We start from the raw sequence: 12,404 nt of genomic DNA on the forward strand, positions 1-12,404 counted from the left end.
TTGGTGGTGTTGAACCCAAAGCACAACTGACTTGGTTCTGTTGTCATCACTATTAATGCTTTGAATGTTCTAAATCAGTCACACATTTAACCAGCGTAGACTCTGCTATGAAAGAATAGATTCAGTATACACATGCACACACACTCATGCATGTACAAAATCTGTTACTCCTAGAAGATTGATTAACACTAAAAACCAAATTGTTAACCCAGTTTGCAAACGGAAGCCAAGTGCTAGTGGGCAATAGATAATATGGTTGGGCAACCTTGAACCTTTCTAGATTTTAGCTGCTTGGAGAGCTTTTCTTTAAAGTCCTTCCCAAAAATAACCTAAGTGTTAATGATTTCTTAGTACTTCAGCAAAGACTGTCATATTCCCTACACAACACTCACAAACTGAAAACTATAGCTGCCAGGGCCAGTACTAATGTGTTTTCTTTTTCTTCCCTTAGTCACGAACCCCTGCTTTGGTTTTTGAACATGTAAACAACACAGACTTCAAGGTATCATCCATGGCCCTTTCAAACTACTGGATTTTCAGATGGCATAGAGAGTCTTTGGGGATACCAGTGTAAAAAGAGCTTGCTTTTTGCTTGTTTTTATTAATGCTAAAGTAATGTCTGCTTTCTATGTCTGGAAATTTTTATACTTATTTTGTTGAGTGTTCTTAGAATAACCAAGACATTTATATCTTACCACTGTTTATCATTGATATACAGTTTCTGCTGGTGTCCATACTAGTGACTTCAGGCAGCCACATACAAGAAAGATGTTATTTATGTAATAGTTATATGGTATAAGGAATAGCATATTCCTTAAGATCTCAGGAGATTCAGGCTATTACTCTTTTCTTACACTTGTTCTATTGGATGCTGGACCCAGGCCTTGAGAGTTTAAGGTGCCTGGCAGCTCAGCCATCACTGAGCTGTACTCCATCCTTTAGGATATAGATCATAAAAGATAATGAGGAAAGGTCATGTAAGTTTTGCTACAACACAAACATGTACAGTTCAGATCTTTGTAGATTCTCAGGTAGTCTACGTATTTGAACAGTTTTCTACTCTGTTATATCTGAAGAATAGAGGTGCTTTCCTTAGTACACATTTATGGTGTTTGACATGTAGAGGTGAAGACTCTTGAAAATGAATTTTTGATGGAGAGGTAGAGAGCATTTGAAAAACAAATCTTGGGATCATAGTCAATGAATTTGGGTGAGGAAGATTTCATCTTAGCATTGTTTTATAGCTAAACTATTTCTTTTTTCTTTAACAGCAATTGTACCAGACGTTAACGGACTATGACATTCGATTTTACATGTATGAAATTCTGAAAGTGAGTAATTAATAGGTATTAAATATTTTTAAATTGATCTTTGCTTTGGAAGTTTATTTCATGGTAAAGAAATTCAGTGGATTAACTTTGTAATATGTGCTGAAAGCAGGGGCTTCAACAAGTTTTATAATGTTTTTAGCATCAGAGTCTTGGGTAAAGTCTCAGTTATGAAGTAGGGTGCAGTAGAACTGTAAATAGAACGTGTAGGTGTTAGGGCCATACTCTGAAGCAGGGCTGACCTATGACTCACAAGTCAGTTTCGTCCAGGGAGCTTCTCATATTCTAGGACTTGGAGTTATGATCACACCCAGCTTTATAGAATGCCTTTTTTTTGTTATAGTTTTTGTGTGATGCATGCTACACAGATACTTAAGCAGTTACCTATATCCCCAGCCCTAGAATGTCTTAAAGAAAACAGAGTGGAAATCACAGTGTGAAAACAGCTTTTTCTTATGCACTAGCTTCCAGTACACTTTATTTTACTTAGGATTCAACAAATGACACTGGAGGTATAGGACTGACTGTAATCCCAGTATGAGGACTGCCACATGTACCATCCTGGGCTTAGTCGGGTATGGTGGCTCATACCTTCAATCCCAGCACGTAGAAGGCAGAGATAGACCAATTTGGTTACAATGCGAGTTCTAGGATAGCCATGGCTATACAGAGAACCCCCATCTCAAGAAAAGGAAAGACTCTTGAACTCAATCCTCAGAGGGTCATTGTTCTAAGGATTGTAAATTTTTTCTTAGAGACTGCTGACTACAAGTGAACTTTGATCAAAACCATCTTGACACTCAGTGTTTACAAGATAAGCTTTATAAGGAAAGAACTGCTTAGAGTAAGATAAATTTTCCTATTAATCATAGGTTAATATCATGCCAGCTTATTTAAGACTTAAAAGTCTCAAATCTGGGCATGTTTGTACATGCTGTTGATTATAACACTTGGGGAGGCAGAGGCAGGCCATCCAGAGTCATAGTGAAACACTGACCCTGGTGCTCCCTCCGAAAGCATCCAAAGATTATACCTTTACCGACATTGTTCTTTGGCTCATGTGGAAAGCAGACATGTAGGTGTAGACATGTTTGCCCAGCCCTACAGGCTAGAAACCCAGGCTGTACTTCAGGAAGAACAAGAACTTAGCTAATAGCGTTGGTTGACAAAGGGCAGGATTGACAAACTCAAAGGTATGTTGTTCCATTCACCTCAATTTCCGCTTATAAACTCTATTCAGATTTGATAGATGACCTAGATGAGGAGCTGGTAAGTTTCTTTACAGGGCAGAAGTCTTTTGTCCTACTGATCATCTCTGCTGTTACAGCAGGACAACAGACATGGATAGAGTGTACATGTCTAGGCATGATGGTGTGCACATAAAACACTCATATAAACAGACTGTGTTCTATCCCCGCTCTGCTACTGAAGAAATCCCTGTCTTTAAATATAATGCTGGTAGGCTAAATTTTCTTTTGAGGGGAATGTGATTATAGAAATAATCAAAGCTTTGCATTATAAGTAGTGCAGTTTCTGCAGACTTTGAGTCTTTCTGACGAGAAAGGATGCTGAGATAAGGAAAGAGCAGTGCACACCTCTCATCCCAGCACATAGGATGCTGACGTTTGAAAGTAGCCTGGGCTACAACTTATTAATTCTTTTGGAGGTGGGGAAATTCTGTAATTTGGATGCCAGAGCCCTGAGTGTGTTTGACTATATGAACCATATGAACTGTATGAACCAGTTCTTAAGGAATAGCTGAGAGTGACTACTCTACCTGATTCCCCAGATTGGTGTAAGGCTAGAAGGAAAACTGACTTAGAAGAGAAAATACACAACTAAAAACAATAACTCATGCAAGCAAATTTTCCTTTCTTGCAGGCCCTGGATTATTGTCACAGCATGGGGATTATGCACAGAGATGTGAAACCCCATAATGTCATGATTGATCATGAGCACAGAAAGGTAAAACAATAGACTGTCAAACTTCTTTTATAAATAAGTCAGCACATCTGCATTGTATGAATGCATAGATATAATCTCCACCTTTTTCTTAAAATAATCAATTTTTAAAATGTATTCTTGTTTCAAAGGAAAGGGAATGTGTATGAATGTGAATGTGTACAGATGTATAGAGATCAAATGAATACTTTGGTATTAAGTTTTCCTTCTACCATGTTAGTCCTAGGTCATTAGGTTTTGTGTAAAATCCTGGCAACCCAAGGTAGTGTCTTTTGTTTTTCAAGGTACCCTGGCATTTAGTTTTTTAAGAGTCCCAAGCCCACCTCTCGCACAGTGATTACTGAACAAAGCAGACAAAAACATTTGTTTGAGTCAGGTGTGGTGACTAAAGCAATTGTGCAAGAAGTATCAAAATTTGGGAGGCTGAACCAGGAATTTGCTCTGAATTCAAGGCCAGCTTGGTCTGCATAGTGAGACCCTGTTTCAGAGAGGGAAGGAAGGGTGGGAGGGATCAGGGAGAAGGCGGCGACAGGTAACAGGATATTATAGTTTATCTAAGGGACATGTTGTAGTTGTGATTTCCATTGCTATGATAAAAATCATGAGTAAAAGCAACTTAGGGAGGAAGGATTTATTTTAGCTTATAGTTTGACAGCACAGTACATCACGGAGGGAGCCCAGAGCGCAGGAGCTGATGCCAGGGCCATGAAGGATGCTGCTTACTGGCCTGTTAATGAATTCTACCTGCCAGTCTGTTTGAGGCATTTTTCAGTTGAAGGTTTTTTTTCTTCCCAAATGACATTAGTTTGTGTCATGTTGAAATAAAACTAGCCAGCACAGCATAGAAGGATGTTCTATGGGGTTCCAATAGAATATGACACTTTTAGGAGTACTGGAGTAGACACAGCAATGCAATGCCAGGAAGAAATATATGCCAAGAAGAAAAATAATTTCTCTGCCTGAATAAGCTAATAATTATTTTACATTAGACTCTAGCAGAGTGTCCTCTAATTTGATCCAGATTTAGCACTTACCACCTAGATGTAGCAGATTCCTAAAATTGCCCCTTCTTCCCTGTTAAATGCTGGTAACAAGCCCCAGGGTTTCCTATCGATGCTTCTGAACAACTGCTATTGCTTGAGGTCACACAGTTAATTTGTTAGAACTTTTAGAACATAGGTAAATAGATTTACTGGTTTGTTCAGAATATTATAGATGACAACATATGGAGAGATGCTGAGGCAAGGCTTGTGTTGTACAGCATTGTACAGAGTTTCCATGTCATGTCCCAGCATCCTGCTGTCTAGGAACTGCTACTGATAGATAGCTGTCCAGAAGCTCCTTAACTCCCCTGTGGCTTTTCCTTGCATAAATGTGAAGTGTGAACAGCTAGTTGGCAATGTGGTAGGCTAAGTTGGAGAACAAACAAGACTAGTCTCTTTACATTCTTCCCTCAACGTGAGGTCCAAAGACCCATTGGAAGTTGTGGGGCACACCTTTAATCCCAGCACTTGGGAGGCAGAGGCAGGTAGAGTTCCAGGCCAGCATGGTCTACAGAGTGAATTCCAGGACAGCTAGGGCTACACAGAGAAACCCTGTCTCCAAAACCAAAATAAAACAAAACAGACCCATTAGAAAAGGGAATCTTCATAGATGTTCTGTGCCAGGGCAGACTTTCATGTAAGTTTCTGTGATCTAGTTTAGAAAAGAGAAAAGAGAGATTCCTATTGTTTACCTTCTGGAGAAAAGGGGATGGAGTGAGATGAGTATGTAGGGGGAGTTTTGTTCTCTAAGGCCTACACTCTGCCAGACACTAAGGCTGGGAATGTAGCTCAGTGCCTAGGAACCTGGATGATCAGTGGCCAGCACACACAGAGAAAAGACAAGTAACTACCCAAAAGTATGCTTATCATTTTAGGAACTTAGAAAATAGGTGTTGTGAAATGAGTTAATGAATCAGAAACCATGGATAAGGACTCATTGGCCAAGAGCTCTTGGCTGCTCTTCCAGAGTTCATGAGTTCAATTCCCAGCAACCACATGGTGGTTCACAACTGGCTGAAGGGGGGATCTGATGCCCTCTTCCGGCAGGCAGATAAATATATGCAACAGAGAGCTCATACATTAAGATAAAATAATTAAAATTTATATATACGAATATATATTCATAATTGTGTTTTATATAATGCCAAAAATAAAGATGAAAGACATTTATTTAAAATTTAAAAAAACATGAATGAATATATTAAAATCATAATCTCACAATATGCCATGGTAGAACAGCAACAGGGATAGATTTGAGATAGAAAAAGAAATGAGGTCAGAGATAGGAAGTTCATAAGTTATTTGTAGACCTTTTCTGTTAAGATGGGGGGGGGGGCTGTGCAAAGGGATGGCATGTATACTTGACCATGTATTAAAATAGCTAAAATGAGAATGAGATGATATTGTGAGGTGCTGGCAAGGAGGAGCGCCTGGTTGAGGGTACCTCCTGGTTGAGGGTACCTCCTGGTTGAGGGCACCTCCTGGTTGAGGGTACCTCCTGGTTGAGGGCACCTTCTGGAGTACTCCAGCATTGAGATGAGAGGAGTTGGGAGATGTTCTAGTTACGTGTGACTTGTTCCCTTTCAGCTTCGACTAATAGACTGGGGTTTAGCTGAGTTTTACCATCCTGGCCAAGAGTATAATGTCAGAGTTGCTTCCCGATATTTCAAAGGTCCAGAGCTACTTGTAGATTATCAGGTAAGAAGAGAATGTAAGTACAGCATTATTCCTGTGATTATTTTACATATAATTTGTAGAAACATCAGTTTGTGCTTTTGAGTAAGCCATTAATCTCATCTGTAGCTGTCTGTCCTTTTTTTAGGCAAAATGTAAGAACACCACACCTGCTCCCACACACATTCCACTAGAGAGGTTCACACTGATACCCTTGCACTTTAAAGCCTGAGGCAGGAGGATTGCCACAAGATTTAGACCTGCCTTGGACTGTAGTATAAGACCCTTTTCTAAAAAGTGCTGCTCCTATAGAGGGACTGTGTGAAGTTCCTAGAACCTACTTCGTGGCTTATAACAATTGGTTACTTCTGCCCTCTGCAGACACCCAGTATGTATGCAGTAGACTAAACATTCACATGTACAATTAAATCCTCATCTCCCTCCCTCCCTCCCTCCCTCCCTCCCTCCCTCCCTCCCTCCCTCCTTCCCTCCCTCCCTCCCTCCTTCCCTCCTTCCCTCCCTCCTTCCTTCCTGTGTGTAATTTTGTATGTATGAGTATTTTACTCAGTTGTATGTCTTTTTTTTGTTTTTTGGGTTTTTTTTGAGACAGGGTTTCTCTGTGTAGCCCTGGCTGTCCTAGTACTAACTCTGTAGACCAGGCTGGTCCCCCAACAGTTGGAGCAGGTGCTATCCCTAAAGCTGTTGCCTGTCTATGGATCTCGTTCTCCCAACAGGATCCTTGTGTGGCCTTAGTATGAGAGAATGTGCCTAGCCCTGTAGAGACTTGTGTGTGTGTGTGGGGGGGGTCCTCCACTGTGGAGCCATACAGGCTGTGGGGGCCACACAGTGACTGTGTGAGGGGTTAAGAGGGGATAGTTGGGATGTTACATGAATAAGTTAATGGGGAAAAAAAACTGAGTTGAGGGGATGAGTTGCCTCAAAAGTTAATTATACATTCTAATCTTGTAGAAGACCTAAGTTAGGTTCTTATAACCACCTGTAGCTCCAGCTGCAGGCAGTCCTGCCTTTCTGGATTTTTTTGGTGGGGGTACTTTCACTCACATGCACATACTGCACTCACCCTCAATCCTAAACACAAATACACTTAACAAAAAATCTTAGGGAGAAATAAAACTGGATTGATAATAAGGGCTGGCAGTGTAGCCTTAAGTTCAGGCAATTGCCTAGCATGCACAAGGCTCAAGGTTCCATCTCTTATATTAAAGAAAACCAAACAAGACAATAACTAGATGAAAGAAATGTGTTATTGATGTTTTACTATGAGCAAAGTCATTTTTTATTTTTTTTTTTTTTAATGTCTATTTTGGGGGCCCTTTACCAGCTCAGCAGTTAAGAGCACTGACTGCTCTTCCAGGGGTCTTTTTTTTTTTTTTTTTTTTTTTTTTAAGTATAGAATAGAGTTTATTCAGAGTAGGGGATGGGAGTTAGTGGGGGGGGGGGAGAAGAGAAGAGGAGTGGAGGCCGGCCATGACCACATGGAGGGGGAAGAGCCCAAGGGGCAGAGAGGTGAGAGTATATGGGAGAGCAGAGAGCAAAGAGGACTTCCAGAGGTCTTAAATTCAATTCTCAGTAACTACATGGTGGCTCACAATCATCTGTAATGGGATTTGATACCCTCTTCTGGTTTGTCTGGAGCAACAATGTAATCAGACAAAAAAGTCTATTTTGTATCTAGAAGTGACAAGCATGGGACCACATATGTAATGATGATGTTTTCTTTAATACAGATGTACGATTATAGTTTGGATATGTGGAGCTTGGGTTGTATGCTGGCAAGTATGATCTTCCGGAAGGAGCCATTTTTCCATGGACATGACAATTATGATCAGGTGATAACATGTTACTCCCATGAAGAAATTTACTGACCTAACCAGGCAGTGGTGGCACATGCCTTTAATCCCAGTACTTGGATCTCTGAGTTCCAGGACAGCCAGGACTATACAGAGAAACCCTGTCTTCAAAAACAAGAAAATTAAATAAAAAAAACCAAGATACTGGCCTAGTATAATGATGGCCAGATCTGGAAACTCATTAGAAACTTCAGTGGGTCTGGGCTATATGGACCACAATGCTTAAAAAAATTTAAAAACCTATTCAGATATGGTTGTGCATTTCTTTAGTCCTAGCACCTGGGAGACAGTTTCTGAGTTCTGGAACTACACTGTGAAACCTTGTTTCAATCCTTGCCCCCATCCTACTCACCAGGTATGGGAGTTCATTCATGCTTTTAATCCCAGCACTCAGCAGGAGGAGGCAGCAGATCTCTGTGAGTTGAAGGCCAATTTGGTCTACACAGCAAGTTCCAGGACAGCTCTACATAGAGTGAACTCATCTCAAAAATCAAAGAATTATAAAACAAACAAAACATTAAAGTTGCTACACATCCTAGCCTAGTTTATGATACATAATATCTGAGAGTTCTCTACTTGTTCAGCTAGCTTTAGTTAGTGGTCCTTGAAACAGCTAGATTTAACCTTTTGGGGGAGGGGGAGTATCAAGACAGGATCTCTCTGTACAGCCCTGACTGCCCTAGAACTCCATCTGTAGACCAGGCTGGCTTCAAGCTTAAGAGACTTGCCTGCAGGGTGCAGAGGAATACCTTCAAATTGTAGGCAAATCAGGCAATAAAAGCAATTGAAAATAAAGCCAACATGAATGCAGATGTGTATATGACAAGTTACATTGTCATTTGATGGGTTGTGATGAAAAAAAAGACCACTACGGGACATTTCAAGGGGAAAAAGAACAGCCAAAGTAGTTGGCTTTTCTAACTTTTTCTAATTGAGATTATTTAGGAATTTTAAATGGAATTTACCAGTACTACACACCAAAATTTGATTTAAATTTTATGTTGTAACATTTATTTGTAGGGCATATTAGTTTACTTAGCTCACCTATTAGTTGCTGACTTGATTATATATTATACTTGTGGCATGGGTTTTTTTTCTTTATTAGTTGGTGAGGATAGCCAAGGTTCTGGGAACAGAAGATTTATATGACTATATTGACAAGTACAACATTGAATTAGATCCACGTTTCAACGATATCTTGGGCAGGTAAGTTACCCCCTCCCCCCCCCCCCAAGTCCCCGCAGTCCCCAAAGTCTCTGGTTTTGGCAGTTTTCGATCTGGTGCTATAGGATGCTGTTTGAGCAAGCATAATATTGAATTGAATACCCATCTGTCCAGATTTTCATAAAAAAGCTTGAGAACATGAAGCCAGGATTCCTGTGACAGGAGTTTGAGTAAATGGAGGGTCTAAGTAGAATAATACAGTTAATGAAGCATTCAGGTCTCTGCTCATAACAGTTTACATGTTCTTAAGCAGCAGAACTAGAGAAGGAAGTAGACTTGTCTGCTGATAACTACGCAACAGTGCTGCAGAGCCAGAATAGAAGACCCTGGCTCTTAGACGGGGACATTACCTTCCTTTTGCAAAGGCAATGCAAAGGCATTTATTTGTCTGCGTAGTGGCAGAATTGCCAAGAATGGAGATTGGGGGAAGAGCATTGGCTAGCTCAGCCCCTGTGTGCTGCACAAGAACATTAGCAACCTAAAAGTCACCCGAATTATGTTTCCTCATAGATAGAAGGCCCAATTTTTTCCTTGGAGCAATGTTGTAGAAATATTTCAAATCTGAGGTTTCTACCCTACCTTTGACCAGGATAGTTCCTGGATAAAAGATTCGCACACCTTTTGCATTTACAATAAGCCTTAGCACTAGAGCTGGGCCAATATCTACCCTCTATGCTACTAAAACACCCAGGCCCAGGAACCCTTAAACCCATGTATGCTTCTTCCCAGCTATTGGCTGTTGGCATCAGAAATAACTTGGGCACCAGTCACTTAAATCTCTGGGGCAAATAGGTCTTGAGGAACCAGTTTTAATGATAGGAATTTTATCATTAAGAGTTTTATCAGAATATAAGCAGCATCAGGTCAACCCACTATAGAGCAACACTCATAGTCAGTTACCTTCTCTCTCTGTAGGTGTTAACTCCTCTGTAACACAGTAGTGCTGAAAGGCTGTTCTTTGGATTTTATACCTCGTTCCTGTTGCCTTACAGACACTCCCGTAAGCGATGGGAACGCTTTGTCCACAGTGAAAACCAGCATCTTGTCAGCCCTGAGGCCTTGGATTTTCTGGACAAGCTGCTGCGATATGACCACCAGTCACGACTCACTGCAAGAGAGGCCATGGAGCACCCTTACTTCTGTGAGTATAGTTGTGTAGCCCTTGACTGCCCAGTAGATTATATGAGGCAGAGGAGAGTTTATGTTGTAAACAAAGTTCTGGACTGAGTGTTTTAGATCATACTTGGAATAGATCAGCTCCTGTTTGTCTAAGAAGTTACTTCACCCATGCTAAGCATCATTTTCTTCAGATGAGGAGCTACTGACAGCAGGTGCCATGCAGATTTGGGGAAGCAGGCTTGGGATCCAGGTAGTGCCAGAACACATACAGCTCTAGTATATGTGAGGCCTTCAGTTTAGTTCACAGTACTACCAAAATAGAGAAGTACATGGGAATTCTTTAATGAAATTCCATTGTTTTTCTTTATACAGTTTTGTGCCTGTGATCTCTCTTTTTGGAGACCTATACCAGGCTCACCACAAGTTCCAAATCAGAATGGGCTACATAGTAACCACTAAGCTAGGCTGGGTTAGGAAGTGAGAATCTATCTAAAAAAGGAGGTGCGGGGATTACAAAGATTTATTTTTCTTCCAGTTTCTAGTGGCTGGTTTGACCTGGTTGAGTAGAGATCTTGATCTGACCTACCTTTGTTAATCATTTGTTGGAGCTAGAGAGGTTTACAAGTTTTACTATTGTATAAACTAAGGTTTATGGGTATATAGCCAACTATGTTTTTGTGAGTGAAGTGTTACTCCCATCTACTCTAGACTTACAATGCTCTTTATTTTACTATTGGATTGTTCACTGAAGAATAAAGCAGTGATTTTCAAATTAGTCTGATAGCATGTTGCCCATTTTGCTATAACTGAAACACATATGGGATATGATTATATTCTATCCTACACAGGCAAATACCTTTGGCTTACTCAGTCTTCTATTCTGGACCGATTCACTAATACTAAATTGCTGTCTTGGCCAGGTTAAGTTGTATTGTCTCCATTAAACATCCATTTAGCTTTATCAGCTACTCATCATTCTACCATTGTATTCACATTTGGTTTTTTAAATACAGTGTATACAGGCCAGGTGTTTATTACCTAATACTTATTTGATTTATGGTTAAAGGAGTTGCTACTTTATATTCTAGAAGTGATACAGAGTATAAATTAAAGGCAGTGATTGAAAATAGCTACTCTTATTTCTTTCTCCCAACTAGTTTTATACATTAAGCAGAACAGAACCAAACTTATTCTCTGTTTTCTAGACACTGTTGTGAAGGACCAGGCTCGAATGAGTTCCACTAGCATGGCAGGGGGCAGCACACCTGTCAGCAGCGCCAATATGATGTCAGGTTGGTAGCTGGTCAATTTTCTTTTAGAAAGTAGAAGAAAGTTACTGTTCTTAGTTTCAGTTCCCTTTTTGTGCCTGATTTCTTATATATCTTTTCTTCTCTGTAAAACTGGGAGTGTGGGTTGGTATGCATTTGGGTTAGAAACCAGAGGTCAGCCTGAACAATGTGATTGATTGTTCAGGAGCCATTTGTTATTTTATGTGTGTGCATGTGCACCACAAGCCATGGGCTTTCTTCTCCCTGGGACCCACCAATTAGATTAGGCTAACTGGCTAGACAGCCTCCAGGGATCTGTCTTTTTCCCCTCCCCAACCCTAGATTTACCTGAATGGTGGGGATCAAACATTGCTCAGTGGTTATATATAATCTGTACTGTTAAATGCTCTTGATATACTTTTAATGACACTGTCTTGTAAGATATCAACAGTGTCTCCCCTTCAAAATTATCCTACAGAAAGTTTCTTGCAGAGATTTGAATTCCCAACAAACCCTGAAGAGCAGAGTGATGTGTATATGAATGTATGCAGTGACTAGTTTTTTGAAAGAGTCTTGTATACCTCAAAAGATACTTTTCACTTACATACTCCTTTCAACCTTTTGTATTTTGGACCATGAACATTTGTCTTGTGTCTGAGACTCATTCATATAACTTCTTAAAAAGAGTTTTTATTATAATTAGTCTTTGAACAACTTTCAAACAATGGTCAATCGGTGGAGAAAGATGCATTCTTGTCTCTTAATGGCGATTGTTTGAAAATTTATGACTGTGATTAATTTATAAAGTAATCTATTATATATATGTGTATGTAGAAAACAGACTATACATATATATTGTTGGGCACTATCCATGGCTTCCGGGACCCTGAGGCTTTGAAACACATACTCCACAAC

At 40.1% G+C, this 12,404-nt stretch overlaps 1 protein-coding gene across 6 annotated transcripts in view; it reads left to right on the top strand.

Annotated features, from left to right (window-relative positions):
* The window catches only part of Csnk2a1 (casein kinase 2 alpha 1), a 38,880-nt gene that overhangs the window by 24,308 nt on the left and 2,168 nt on the right, over positions 1-12,404 (top strand). For all 6 annotated transcript variants that reach the window (XM_052183895.1, XM_052183897.1, XM_052183896.1 and 3 more), the window contains 8 exons: positions 452-502; positions 1,272-1,331; positions 3,210-3,293; positions 5,921-6,031; positions 7,756-7,857; positions 8,984-9,084; positions 10,095-10,243; positions 11,427-11,513. In XM_052183895.1, coding sequence (XP_052039855.1) covers positions 452-502; positions 1,272-1,331; positions 3,210-3,293; positions 5,921-6,031; positions 7,756-7,857; positions 8,984-9,084; positions 10,095-10,243; positions 11,427-11,513 — 745 coding nt within the window. The remainder of the gene's footprint in view (positions 1-451; positions 503-1,271; positions 1,332-3,209; positions 3,294-5,920; positions 6,032-7,755; positions 7,858-8,983; positions 9,085-10,094; positions 10,244-11,426; positions 11,514-12,404) is intronic.

This window comes from Apodemus sylvaticus, chromosome 5 (genome assembly GCF_947179515.1).
Source record: "Apodemus sylvaticus chromosome 5, mApoSyl1.1, whole genome shotgun sequence".
Classification (NCBI taxonomy): domain Eukaryota; kingdom Metazoa; phylum Chordata; class Mammalia; order Rodentia; family Muridae; genus Apodemus; species Apodemus sylvaticus.